The following is a 14,625-nucleotide window of genomic DNA, read 5'->3' as shown; positions in this document are numbered from 1 at the left end:
AGGGTTCAGAGAATCTGGAGAAATCACTGCACGAGAGCAGCTACGCCCGTGACCTTCGATCCCTCAGGCTGTACTGCATCAACAAGCGACATCAGTGTGTAAAGGATATCACCACATGGGCTCAGGAACACTTCAGAAACCCACTGTCAGTAACTACAGTTGGTCTCTACATCTGTAAGTGCAAGTTAAAACTCTCCTATGCAAGGCGAAAACCGTTTATCAACAACACCCAGAAACGCCGTCGGCTTCGCTGGGCCTGAGCTCATCTAAGATGGACTGATACAAAGTGGAAAAGTGTTCTGTGGTCTGACGAGTCCACATTTCAAATTGTTTTTGGAAACTGTGGACGTCGTGTCTTCCGGACCAAAGAGGAAAAGAACCATCCGGATTGTTATAGGCGCAAAGTTGAAAAGCCAGCATCTGTGATGTTATGGGGGTGTATTAGTGCCCAAGACATGGGTAACTCACACATCTGTGAAGGCACCATTAATGCTGAAAGGTACATACAGGTTTTGGAGCAATATATGTTGCCATCCAAGCAACGTTACCATGGACGCCCCTGCTTATTTCAGCAAGACAATGCCAAGCCACGTGTTACATCAACGTGGCTTCATGGTAAAAGAGTACAGGTACTAGACTGGCCTGCCTGTAGTCCAGACCTGTCTCCCATTGAAAATGTGTGGCGCATTATGAAGCCTAAAATAACACAACGGAGACCCCCGGACTGTTGAACAACTTAAGCTGTACATCAAGCAAGAATGGGAAAGAATTCCACCTGAGAAGCTTAAAAAATGTGTCTCCTCAGTTCCCAAACGTTTACTGAGTGTTGTTAAAAGGAAAGGCCGTGTAACACAGTGGTGAACATGCCCTTTCCCAACTACTTTGGCACATGTTGCAGCCATGCAATTCTAAGTTAATTATTATTTGCAAAAAAAAATAAAGTTTAGGAGTTTGAACATCAAATATCTTGTCTTTGTAGTGCATTCAATTGAATATGGGTTGAAAAGGATTTGCAAATCATTGTATTCCGTTTATATTTACATCCAACACAATTTCCCAACTCATATGGAAACAGGGTTTGTATGTGAGGATAATGTTGGGGAACAAATTGCGGCAAAAAGGCAGAAAAACTGGTTAAAATGCTTTGCACGCTCGATTAGAGGCGCTTTGCCATGTGATCTTCGTCTTACACGTGGGCAGAAGACAATTTAGCATTTATTGTCTCTACAGTATCGATTGTTCAAACCTCGTACCTCTGCCAGGCTTACACCTGGCAACACAGTCCAGTCACAGAGCGAGTGGGTCCACATTTGTCCCCACGCTTACTTGATGCCATGATAGTCCAAAGTCCCGTAGCCGTTCATCTGAGACATTTTCAGGTGCCCGTTGGATGTCAGCTCCTCTTCAAGGATGTCGTTCTTGGAGGCAAACATTTGACTGATTTCCATAAAGGTTTTGTTCTTGGTCTCGGGGATGATGAAGATGGTGTAGACCGCCACTCCCAAGCAGATTGCACAGAAGATGAGGTAACAGTAAGGACCGGTGGCCAGCTGGAGTCGGAGGGAAAAGGAGAAAAGTTGCTCAGTGAGGCCCCGTTAAAAAAATCAAAAATGATTTTATTTGTTTTAGTTTACGATTTCATGTACAATTTATTTAAACACCTTGTGTTAAAGTATAGACAAAAAAGGACTCATAGATTGAAAAATGGCGGGGTCACATATTACTGCGAAGATCGTTCTCCCAGGACGCAGACGGAACTCCGGAGGCAAGGTGCAGGTAAGGAAGTGATTTATTGTCCATAAATCATGCGGGATACAAACACAAGAGTGTGATGCATTACATTGTATCGTATGCATGTTCGAAATAAACTGAAACTGAACTGAACTGAAAGAGAACCAGCGTGCTGATAGCACGGGAAGCTAACGGAATAGCGAACAAGAAAAGCTTAGCATGTAAACAGGTAAACAAAAAGCTGAAGCTTAGCTCAGGAATCAAATTAGGAGCCGTCGTAATTGTTGCGTGGAAGCAAATAAGAAAGCCAGACAGTGTGTGGCGAAAAACAGGAATAAGTAGCTCTCTGATTAGTGCCCGGCAGCAGGTGAGCGTGCCAAACACTAATCAGAGGCAGGTGAAACCAGTCTGCACCCTTGGCAACCAAAACACAAACCCAGGGGTGCTCAAAACAGGAACTGAGGGAGTCAAAAACTAAACAAAACATGATCCGGGCAACGGATCACGACAGCCCCACTCATTGCAGTTTACTTGACACATGAAACGTGACAAAATAGGGGGCTGCACTATTCACTTTAGCCGCCAGATGGCAGTAGAGTGTCGAATATCTTAAAATGTGTTTTGTGCCAATTCCAACTTTGACCACAGCATCAGTTGCAATGTAGAGTGACGCTTTCCATCATTTTTAGAAGACTGCATTGCAAAATGATTAGTTCAATAGGCCCAGGCTAGATCCACCCAGGAATGAGGCCATATGATTCTCTTACCAATTATAATTATTATTTTTTCATTATTATTATTTTGACCCTCTATATGCCGTTTTAATCATTTAAAAAAAAAGTTTTTTAATTTTCAGCAAACACAAAAAAATACTTATTTTCCACATGATAATTATTGGTATGCTAGTGATGAATAAGTACATCAAATTAGTACGACAATTAGTAATAAAATGGATTTTAATGCACTTATACATTTTTTGCAGTGTCAGGTTTACCTGCATACTGCGCTGCCATGCTCTTCGGACACGCACACACACACACACACACACACACACACACACACACACACACACACACACACACACACACACACACACACACACACACACACATACACACACACACACACACACACACACACACACACACACACACACACACACACACACACATACACATGCATTCACACACTAATTTTCTCTTCTATAAAATGCCTGATTAGATTGTGTGATGACAAAAAATAAATAATACAAAATAGTGGTTATAATTGGGCATTTTTGTCTACTGGTACAAATTGAGTTTAAATTAATTTGCAGCATCTGATTGACCTACAAAGACGCTTCAATTTGGATTTTTAGAACTCACCTTGAAAGAAATGTGTTGAGGATTTTTTTTTCGATACGGAAAATCAAAAATGATGGCCAAAAAAAAGCAAAAAAATCCTAAAATGAGAAAAAAGTCCTGAATATGTTCAAGGGATGAGCTGTATCCCAAATAAGTGCTTGTTTTAATGAAGGGCTCACTAACAGTGCACTGTAAAATGGCAACACTGTAACCATCACCCAGCGACCAGGGCAGCATAGCCAACTGGCCCTGGCTGGCGAGAACTGCAGTAGCTATCATTCATCCGCTCACGTGAGGAGCAATCGCATTAATTATTGATTTTTGGTCATGAATGACTGTAATGGGGACTGGGGAGTGAGCCTTGTTGTTGATCTAATGGATTAGTTTCTGTCTTTTGAAGTTTCTTTGAAGCAGAACTACAGTAGACAAAGATTAATAAAAATGATAGTAAAACAGTGGGATTTCTTTCAAACGTAAGAACGTGGCCCTGAACATGGTGTGTGTGTGAGAAAAAAAAAAGCAAGAAAATCAAATTTCTTTCAGAATCATGCAGCTCTCGTGCTCAGAAGAGAGTTCCTGCAGGGAATCAAAGCCCTTACTCACATGTCACAGCATCTCAGTGTTGTATCGCACTTTGATATATTCGATTTACAGCATGTCGCACATCACACTCGTGCATTATAACATGCGTGTTTATGGTTGGGAAGTCCATGCCAATCAAGTCTGAGGCACTGTCATAGAAGCTCACATTAGTGGACTCAGTTTCTTGCAAAAAAAGGAGTCGTCTCAGTCAGGTGTGTTAAGAGAAGAAGAAAATGAGAAGAGAGCAGTCATTTAAAGCAGCGGCACTGTCCAAATACTTCTTTTTTTTTTTTACTGCAAGAATGATAGAAAGTTGGGTTTATGATCTTCACATTGTGTCTTCATCCTTTGTCATTAAATTTAAAAGTGTTTTATTTTAATGTAAACTTATTTTTTACACATTTAAGATAGTTAAAAATGTTAACAACTAATATACATGTTGGCTGTAGAGCCAAAGGTTTTATCAGCTTTTATTTTGAAAACTAAATAATAAATCAGAAACTGACTGGTTGAAGATAAGGAGATTGTTGTTAATGTTAACCCGTTCTTAGATTTACTGTAAAAATGTTTAATAAAACTGCAATTGACCAACTTGGTGCGTTTTTGGAATGTCCATAATACAAGTAAAAACAGATACTTTTTGCTTTTAGCTTTCTTTTAAAAAGGAAAAAAAAAATTATACAAGAAATGTTGTATACTAAAAATCACTACTAACAACTGCAGTAATTTTATGAAGTAATGTAATTATAATGTGCAGCATTTACTTTGGAGAGTGGACTTTGACTGTATCTTCTTCTAGCTGCTTCTCTGTCAAACACACCATCTTCAGCTTTCCCACATTTTCATGGATAAATGTCTCCTGTTTAGATATTATTTTTAACATTCTTTGACTGGCGTTAGACTCATTCTGCTTCAGTATGGAGCAGAGAAGCAGCGATACGCTTGAATTGCTTATCGAATTGGCGGCACGCTCAGTCATGTTTTGGATTATTTATTTCTTTAATTTGAATGAACTCCTCTCTGAGCTGCCACCTTAACGTGGTAGAGGGGTTTGCGTGTCCCAATGATCCTAGGAGCTATGTTGTCCGGGGGCTTCCATGCCCCCTGGTAGGGTCTCCCAAGACAAACAGGTCCTAGGTGAGGGATCAGACAAAGAGCAGCTCGAAGACTTCTATGGAAATGCAAGAACCGAGACTCAGATTTCCCTCGCCCGGACGCGGGTCACCGGGGCCCCCCTCCGGAGCCAGGCCCGGAGTTGGGGCACGATGGCTAGCGCCTGGTGGCCGGGCCTGTCCCCATGGGGCCCGGCCGGGCACAGCCCGAAGAGGCAACGTGGGTCCCCCCTCCAATGGGCTCACCACCCATAGCAGGGGCCATAGAGGTCGGGTGCAATGTGAGCTGGGCGGTAGCCGAAGGCAGGGCACTTGGCGGTCCGATCCTCGGCTACAGAAGCTAGCTCTTGGGACGTGGAACGTCACCTCCCTGGGGGGGAAGGAGCCTGAGCTAGTGCGCGAGGTAGAGAAGTTCCGGTTGGATATAGTCGGACTCACCTCGACGCACAGCAAGGGCTCTGGAACCAGTTCTCTCGAGAGGGGCTGGACTCTCTTCCACTCTGGCGTTGCCAGCAGTGAGAGGCGACGGGCTGGGGTGGCAATTCTTGTTGCCCCCCGGCTCAGAGCCTGTATGTTGGAGTTCAACCCGGTGGACGAGAGGGTAGCTTCCCTCCGCCTTCGGGTGGGGGGACGGGTCCTGACTGTTGTTTGCGCTTACGCGCCAAACAGCAGCTCAGAGTACCCACCCTTTTTGGATTCACTCGAGGGAGTACTTGAGAGTGCTCCCCCGGGTGATTCCCTCGTTCTACTGGGGGACTTCAACGCTCATATTGGCAACGACAGTGAAACCTGGAGAGGCGTGATTGGGAAGAATGGCCGCCCGGATCTGAACCCAAGTGGTGTTTTGTTATTGGACTTTTGTGCCCGTCACGGATTGTCCATAACGAACACCATGTTCAAGCATAAGGGTGTCCATATGTGCACTTGGCACCAGGACACCCTAGGCCGCAGTTCTATGATCGACTTTGTAGTTGTGTCATCGGATTTGCGGCCTCATGTTTTGGGTGAAGAGAGGGGCGGAGCTTTCTACCGATCACCACCTGGTGGTGAGTTGGCTGCGATGGTGGGGGAGGATGCCGGACAGACCTGGCAGGCCCAAACGCATTGTGAGGGTTTGCTGGGAACGTCTGGCAGAGTCTCCTGTCAGAGAGAGTTTCAATTCCCACCTCCGGAAGAACTTTGAACATGTCACGAGGGAGGTGCTGGACATTGAGTCCGAGTGGACCATGTTCCGCACCTCTATTGTCGAGGCGGCTGATTGGAGCTGTGGCCGCAAGGTAGTTGGTGCCTGTCGTGGCGGTAATCCTAGAACCCGTTGGTGGACACCGGCGGTGAGGGATGCCGTCAAGCTGAAGAAGGAGTCCTATCGGGTTCTTTTGGCTCATGGGACTCCTGAGGCAGCGGACAGGTACCGACAGGCCAAGCGGTGTGCGGCTTCAGCGGTCGCGGAGGCAAAAACTCGGACATGGGAGGAGTTCGGGGAAGCCATGGAAAACGACTTCCGGACGGCTTCGAAGCGATTCTGGACCACCATCCACCGCCTCAGGAAGGGGAAGCAGTGCACTACCAACACCGTGTATGGTGCGGATGGTGTTCTGCTGACCTCGACTGCGGAAGTTGTGGATCGGTGGAGGGAATACTTCGAAGACCTCCTCAATCCCACCAACACGTCTTCCTATGAGGAAGCAGTGCCTGAGGAATCTGTGGTGGGCTCTCCTATTTCTGGGGCTGAGGTTGCTGAGGTAGTTAAAAAGCTCCTCGGTGGCAAGGCCCCGGGGGTGGATGAGATCCGCCCGGAGTTCCTTAAGGCTCTGGATGCTGTAGGGCTGTCTTGGTTGACAAGACTCTGCAGCATCGCGTGGACATCGGGGGCAGTACCTCTGGATTGGCAGACCGGGGTGGTGGTTCCTCTCTTTAAAAAGGGGAACCGGAGGGTGTGTTCTAACTATCGTGGGATCACACTCCTCAGCCTTCCCGGTAAGGTCTATTCAGGTGTACTGGAGAGGAGGCTACGCCGGATAGTCGAACCTCGGATTCTGGAGGAACAGTGTGGTTTTCGTCCTGGTCGTGGAACTGTGGACCAGCTCTATACTCTCGGCAGGGTCCTTGAGGGTGCATGGGAGTTTGCCCAACCAGTCTACATGTGCTTTGTGGACTTGGAGAAGGCATTCGACCGTGTCCCTCGGGAAGTCCTGTGGGGAGTGCTCAGAGAGTATGGGGTTTCGGACTGTCTGATTGTGGCGGTCCGCTCCCTGTATGATCAGTGTCAGAGCTTGGTTCGCATTGCCGGCAGTAAGTCGGACACGTTTCCGGTGAGGGTTGGACTCCGCCAAGGCTGCCCTTTGTCACCGATTCTGTTCATAACTTTTATGGACAGAATTTCTAGGCGCAGTCAAGGCGTTGAGGGGATCCGGTTTGGTGGCTGCAGGATTAGGTCTCTGCTTTTTGCAGATGATTTGGTCCTGATGGCTTCATCTGGCCAGGATCTTCAGCTCTCACTGGATCGGTTCGCAGCTGAGTGTGAAGCGACTGGGATGAGAATCAGCACCTCCAAGTCCGAGTCCATGGTTCTCTCCCGGAAAAGGGTGGAGTGCCATCTCCGGGTTGGGGAGGAGATCTTGCCCCAAGTGGAGGAGTTCAAGTACCTTGGAGTCTTGTTCACGAGTGAGGGAAGAGTGGATCGTGAGATCGACAGGCGGATCGGTGCGGCGTCTTCAGTAATGCGGACGCTGTATCGATCCGTTGTGGTGAAGAAGGAGCTGAGCCGGAAGGCAAAGCTCTCAATTTACCGGTCGATCTACGTTCCCATCCTCACCTATGGTCATGAGCTTTGGGTTATGACCGAAAGGACAAGATCACGGGTACAAGCGGCCGAAATGAGTTTCCTCCGCCGGGTGGCGGGGCTCTCCCTTAGAGATAGGGTGAGAAGCTCTGTCATCCGGGGGGAGCTCAAAGTAAAGCCGCTGCTCCTCCGCATCGAGAGGAGCCATCTGGTCAGGATGCCACCTGAGCGCCTCCCTAAGGAGGTGTTTAGGGCATGTCCGACCGGTAGGAGGCCACGGGGAAGACCCAGGACACGTTGGGAAGACTATGTCTCCCGGCTGGCCTGGGAACGCTTCGGGATCCCCCGGGAGGAGCTGGACGAAGTGGCTGGGGATAGGGAAGTCTGGGCTTCCCTGCTTAGGCTGCTGCCCCCGCGACCCGACCTCGGATAAGCGGAAGAAGATGGATGGATGGATGGAATTTGAATGAATATCATCCACTTCTTCCCATGCTTGAAAAACATCCATGCGCCCATCCATTTCCTACCGCTTATCCCTTTTGGGGTCGCGGTACAAACAATACATAAATATGGATGATATATTTCAGCACCACAACAACGAAAACATATATGAAGACTTTAAATGAAAAATATTGGTCTAATCATGCTAGTATCATTGCAATGCCTATACTGCCCACGGTATCGATACTATTCAGATCCACACTGTATCGGCCTTTCCTAGGTTCTACACCAAATGCCGTGGGCTGAGCCCAGGTGGTGCACTTCCGACTCCAACTTAAGTCTCTCAAAAAATAGCTTTATTTGCAAAAAGGTCTTCTTTCCAACAGTCCATTCAATTTGAACAAAAACAACTTTAACTGCATAGAAAGCTACAAACAAAACTAAGGCTCAAGTGTTGCGTCAGAAGTGGTCAAAACTGTTTTTACCGCCAGTCTCTCAACCCCACATTTGTCCCATTAGTTTCACCTGTGCGCCCCTATATGCTCTCGTCACAGGTGCTGCAAATGACAGAATGTAAATGACGCTTTCTAATTCAACAAATTAACATATTTTCATGACAATTCAAAAAATAAATAGTTTGACTTAATATATGCAGTACAAGAGACATACAAACAACACAAACATGGTTACCACAACCAAAATGAGAAAAATTAAAGTAGAGTAGCACAGTAGGCCCAAGTATTCATTAAACACCACCACAATGACCAACACCAAAGTGCAGTAGCGCAGTAGGCCCAAGCGTTCATCAAGCAACAAATAATTAATTTAACTCAATAATGCATGCAGGACTACAGAAATATAAATAACACAAACATGGCGACCACACACGCACTTACAAGAAAGTGATCAATAATGAAACTTTATTGTCTTTTTAAAATAATCCCCTTTCAATTGCTAAGAAGACAAAGGTCTTTCATAGGTAATATTACAAATCCCACATTATTTATTTTCATGCATATCTGTTTATTTAGCAAAAAGGCTGTAACATTCCATTCAGTTTTTTGAGGTGGTCTGTCATAATATTTTTTAGCATTCCTCTATCAATCATATTGGGAGTGTTTGTTTTGTGTGTTCAGCATTCACCTTGTTTTACTAATGCTGAACAACCCACACATGTTCAAAGTGTGGAAAAAATAAAAATAAAAAATAAAAAATAAAATATGAATAAATACATAAATATATATATATATATTTATATATATATATATATATATATATATATATATATATATATATATATATATATATATATATATATGTATTTATTCATATTTATTTTTTTATTTTTTATAAAATATGAATAAATACATATATATATATGTATTTATTCATATTTATTTTTTTATTTTTTATAAAATATGAATAAATACATATATATATATATATATACATATATATATATATATATATATATATATATATATATATATATATATATATATATATATATATATGTATTTATTCATATGTAATTTTTTATTTTTTATTCTTAATTTTTCCAAAATTTTAGCCGTAAAAAGTGTCATGCATTCTGCTGTATGTGTGTCTGGTTCCCTTTTTTAAGGAACACTTTGAATTTTTCCCAAAAAATGTGGACCCTGAGTCAAAATAATTGCCCATGTCTGCACTGTACCATTGGATGAATTGAAAGTAGAACTGACCTCAAGAAAGGGAAAGACGAAACCGATGGTGAAGTTGGACAACCAGTTGAGACAACCTCCTACTGTGTAGGCGGCCGGTCGGTGTGACTGCTTGAACAGCTCAGCAGTGATCAGGAAAGGAACGCCAGCTGCAGAGATCATGCAAAGATCAATACAAAGGAAATCTTTGTATCAACAACTAAGCCTGTTTGTATGCCAATCAAACATCATATTAGTTACACATGCACAATACATCAAGATACATTATTATTAGAAATGTATCTAATAATACATATCCGATATTATCGGCCGATAGATGCTTTAAAATGTAATATTGGAAATTATCGGTATCGGTTTCAACCTCCCGATTTTCCCGGGAGACTCCTGAATTTCAGTGCCCGGGGCAACCATTCTCCTGAAATTCGTCACCTTTCGTCACGTCCGCTTTTCCTCCATACAAACAGCGTGCCGGCCCAGTCACATAATATATGTGGCTTTAAAACACACATAAGTGAATGCCACTCATACTTGGTCAACAGCCATACAGGTCACACTGAGGGTGGCCGTATAAACAACTTCAACACTGTCACAAATATGCGCCACACTGTGAACCCACACCAAACAAGATTGACAAACACATTTCGGGAGAACATCCGCACCGTAACACAGCATAAACACAACAGAACAAATACCCAGAAACCCTTGCAGCACTAACTCTTCCGGGATGCTACAATATACACCCCCGCTACCACCAAACCACGCCGCCCCCATCTCCCGAATTCAGAGGTCTCAAGGTTGGCAAGTTGGCTCTAGTATACTCTGGACTGAAGTTGTGTGCCTTCATTGCTTTTGTAGCTGTTGTTTTGAGGCATGTTAAAAAAAAATTATGTTACTTCAATAATAAATATGGCAGTGCCATGTTGGCACTTTTTTCCATAACTTGAGTTGAAGTTGTTCTCTTATTTTGGAAAACCCTTGTTTTTGATTGATTGATTGAAACTTGTATTAGTAGATTGCACAGTACAGTACATATTCCGTTTTCAACTTGTTTAAGTCGGGGTCCACGTTAATCAATTCATGGTAAATTTACATTGTTTAATCACAACAAAATTAGGCATAATAATGTGTTAATTCCACGACTGTATATATCGGTATCGGTTGATATCGAAATCGGTAATTAAGAGTTGGACAATATCGGAATATCGGATATCGGCAAAAAAGCCATTATCGGACATCTCTAATTATTATGTTTGTTATGGCAGAATGTTAGTATTAGGTCTCAATAAAGTGTATATGTCACTCTAATTAACTTGGCTATGATTTCGACATCTCCACATCTTAACCCAATAACTTGTCAATGTCATCGTTATTAGTGACAGAACTCCTCATTGTACACATTTTTGAATAAACGAACAACAGACTAAAGAAAAAATATGCTTTGTTGTACAGACTTCGTCTCTGTGTACAAACCTTTCGTCTACCCACAGGGGCAGCCATTTTGTGCCCGGTAGCACATTCATTGACTGATCGATCTCCGGTGCTCATTCAGTCAGCTGAGCAGTACTGTCGTTAGCGACTGAGTTTTTTTTTTTTTTTAGCCTTTTTACATAATTGTTCTAGTTATGCTATAGTGCAATATACAAGGAAGAATCCACAGTGTTGTCCACACTGCCTCCTCCCCCTCACCTTCCCCCTTTCGCTGCACGCCAAAAAGATTAACCGAAGAGGTAAAGTGGATTTTATTTTTTTTTACCATTTATAATTGACCTTGACAGCGACAAGCGGTAGAAAACAAAAACAAAAACAAAACGGGTTAGGGGTTAGAGTTAGGGTTAGGGGACAGATATAACAGTTTGCCTGCCACTTCCACTCAAATCAACAAACTACGAGCTGTATTGTGAGTTCAAATATACTGTATTTTTTCACAGGTAATATGTTTTTCACAATTATTTTAGTTTTGACAGTACCACGTACGATGCGAGTTTCTTGATTTTTAAAATGCGCCAAAAAATAGCCCGTTTTGTACACTAGTGACAAATTGAGGTGATTCAATGCGCAGTAATGCGCAAGTGTGTTTCTGTGTAGTATTTTACAAGCCGTGGTCATGTGGCGACAAAAATGATGGTATTTTGAGTGGTATTTATAGAAGTCGGACTAAGAAAGACATCACTGAAGGCCTAGATGGGAAATGCACGACCCGCCACTGCAAAAAAGAATATCTGCTGTTACAGATAGGACTAGAGTAGTAATATGTGTGTGAGATATGTACAACTGTCTGTATTCTGGAATACACCAACACTCTCAATTTGAATTTCATTAATTTTAGCCCTACTCAAATGGCAATTGCAATTCTACTTCCTGTTCGGATAATTAAATATTCTCAATTAAATGTCATTTTTTTTTCTCAAAACCTGTTTGTGAATCAGACTGAACCCTCCAAATATCCAAATACAATAAGTTATTGAAAAAAGATATTAAAAAAAACAATTTGACATGCAAAAATGTGATTGTGACCCTAAACCAGGGGTCTCCAACCTTTTTTCCACCAGCGACCAGTTTAATGTATGCATTATTTTCACGGATCGGCTTTTCACGTGTGGCAGATAAAAACAGCAAAAAGATTAGCATGAAAAATCAACACACTATAACGCTGAAATAATGGGAGTCCTGGGTGTGTTTCTTTGCAAAAAGATGGTCGCCGGCAGGTTGATAGCATATACTATATACCAGTGTTTCTTAACCATAGGGTCGGGGCCCAGTGTTGGGCCGCGAGCACCCCCTAGAATGTAATATATGTGTTTTTTCAGCTGTGGTCCGCATAGGACACAGCGGTACTTAGCGGTAATACACTTTTCTACCACTTGTGGCAGTAATGACAATATAAAACAACCAGAGTGAAATTCATAGAGAAATTTCTTAAGTGCAAAAATTATGACTAAAGTGGCATTTTCATTTGCATTTTAATTTGATTGAAAGTTTAGTTAAAAAAACATATTTATTATTAATTTAGTGTATTTATTTTAGCAGAACATAGTCTATGTTGTATGTAAATGTATTTTGTCTAATCAGTCTGACCTAAGCCTAAGGTTTATTTGTTAAATGAATAATGTAATCTTTGTGATTAACACATGTCATTTTACAAGGTAGGGAACTGTAAGTAGGTCAGATATTTTATAAATAAATGTTTTATTTTATGTAATATGATCAAAATCAAGAGTAAGATTACTAATTCAGTGTTAATATTGGAATGGGCCCCGGGTCCCTCTGTCGTGTAGGTCCTGCGGTCAAACAGGTTAAGAACCCCTGCCATATACAATGACACTGCAGATGAAAATTAGCCTTTGGCTACAATCTGACACATTAAAAGTGTATATGTTCATTAATGTGCATTAATGTACTTCCTGTCAGGAGTTGTAATATACATCTATAGACTTAGACTTCCTTTTTATTGTCATTCAAATTTGAACTTTACAGTACAGATGAGAACAACATTTTGTTGCATTAGCTGGTTGTAGTGCAGGATAAAAGAGCAATAAAGTGCAGATATAAATAAATAGATTACTGTTCAGATAAATATATTGCACTTTTGCATATGCATCCACGTTTATGGATGTATGTTATATTGTCTTTATATTCCAGCGAGTTAATCCATTTTTGGGGGGAATTGAAGGGATTATTATGATGCGTTCAAGAGTCTTACGGCCTGAGGGAAGAAGCTGTTACAGAACCTGGAGGTTCTGCAACGGAGGCTGCGGAACCTCTTTCTAGAGTCCAGCAGTGAAAACAGTCCTTGGTGGGGGTGGGAGGAGTCTCTACAGATTTTCTGAGCCCTGGTCAGGCAGCGGCTTTTTGCGATTTTTTAAAACGAACTTATTGGTGTGTTTAGTGGGACAGACAAAAGTTAAGTTGGAGAAAATGTGTTAGTTTATAAATCAATTAATGTTTCTGTGCGGCCCGGTAGCAAATGTGTCAAGGCCCGGTACCGGTCACCGGACCGGTGGTTGTGGACCACTGCCCTAAACAACTGCATGCGGGCCCTCACCATGCTGCTACGCCGCCCTCATGTTTCGGTACGTGCTTCAATACGGGTAGACTAGTGTTGTAACGATTTCAATATTTTGGTACCGGTACTAAAATTATTTCTGTACTTTTCTAAAAAAAAGGGGACCACAAAAAATTTGCATTATTGACTTTATTTAAACAAAAAATCTTAGGGTACATTAAACATGTTTCTTATTGCAATTTTGTCCTTAAATAAAATAGTGAACATACAAGACAACTTGTCTTTTATTAGTAAGTAAACAAACAAAGGCTCCTAATTTAGCTGCTGACATATGCAGTAACATATTGTGTCATTTTCCATTCTATTATTTTGTCAACATTATTAAGGACAAGTGGTAGAACATTAATGATTAATCTTCTTGTTCATTTACTGTTAATATCTGCTTACTTTCTCTTTCAACAAGTTCTATCTACACTTCTGTTAAAATGTAATAATCACTTATTCTTCTGTTTTTTGGATGCTTTACAATTTGGGTATCAATCTGATACCAAGTCGTTACAGGATCATACATTGGTCATATTCAAAGTCCTCATGTGTCCAGGGACATATTTCCTGAGTTTATGAACATAATATACATTTGAAAAAAACAAAAGAAGATGTTGTGATGCCAAAAAATATCGACGTAATCATAGTAGTATCGACTAGATACGTGCCTCTACTTGATATCATTACAGTGGATCTTAGGTATGGATCCACCAATGGCATTTGTTTACATTTTGATGATACTTTTAAGAAACATACTTTATTTGTCGTCATGGAGACAATGATTAGTGATTTAGAAGTAGCTAAAACACTGCCAACGGCGGATGGACGTTAGCTGGTTAGCTAGCTAGCCATGTCTTAAAGCACTTCTTCCTGGGGGCGTTTCAGT

General features: G+C 42.1%; 1 protein-coding gene across 1 annotated transcript in view; it reads right to left on the bottom strand.

The window, feature by feature from the left end:
- Window positions 1-1,185: 1,185 nt before the first annotated feature.
- slc2a15b (solute carrier family 2 member 15b) overlaps window positions 1,186-14,625 on the bottom strand; it is a 71,529-nt gene continuing 58,089 nt past the window's right edge. Inside the window, exons 11-12 of the mRNA XM_061987833.1 lie at window positions 9,713-9,840; window positions 1,186-1,550 (exon numbers count right to left, since the gene is read on the bottom strand). Coding sequence (XP_061843817.1) covers window positions 1,323-1,550; window positions 9,713-9,840 — 356 coding nt within the window. The 3' untranslated portion in view covers window positions 1,186-1,322. The remainder of the gene's footprint in view (window positions 1,551-9,712; window positions 9,841-14,625) is intronic.

The sequence above is a fragment of the Nerophis lumbriciformis genome, linkage group LG27, assembly GCF_033978685.3.
Source record: "Nerophis lumbriciformis linkage group LG27, RoL_Nlum_v2.1, whole genome shotgun sequence".
NCBI classification, from domain to species: domain Eukaryota; kingdom Metazoa; phylum Chordata; class Actinopteri; order Syngnathiformes; family Syngnathidae; genus Nerophis; species Nerophis lumbriciformis.
Note: the sequence above shows the minus strand (reverse complement) of the source record. Positions and strands in the feature narration are given on the sequence as shown.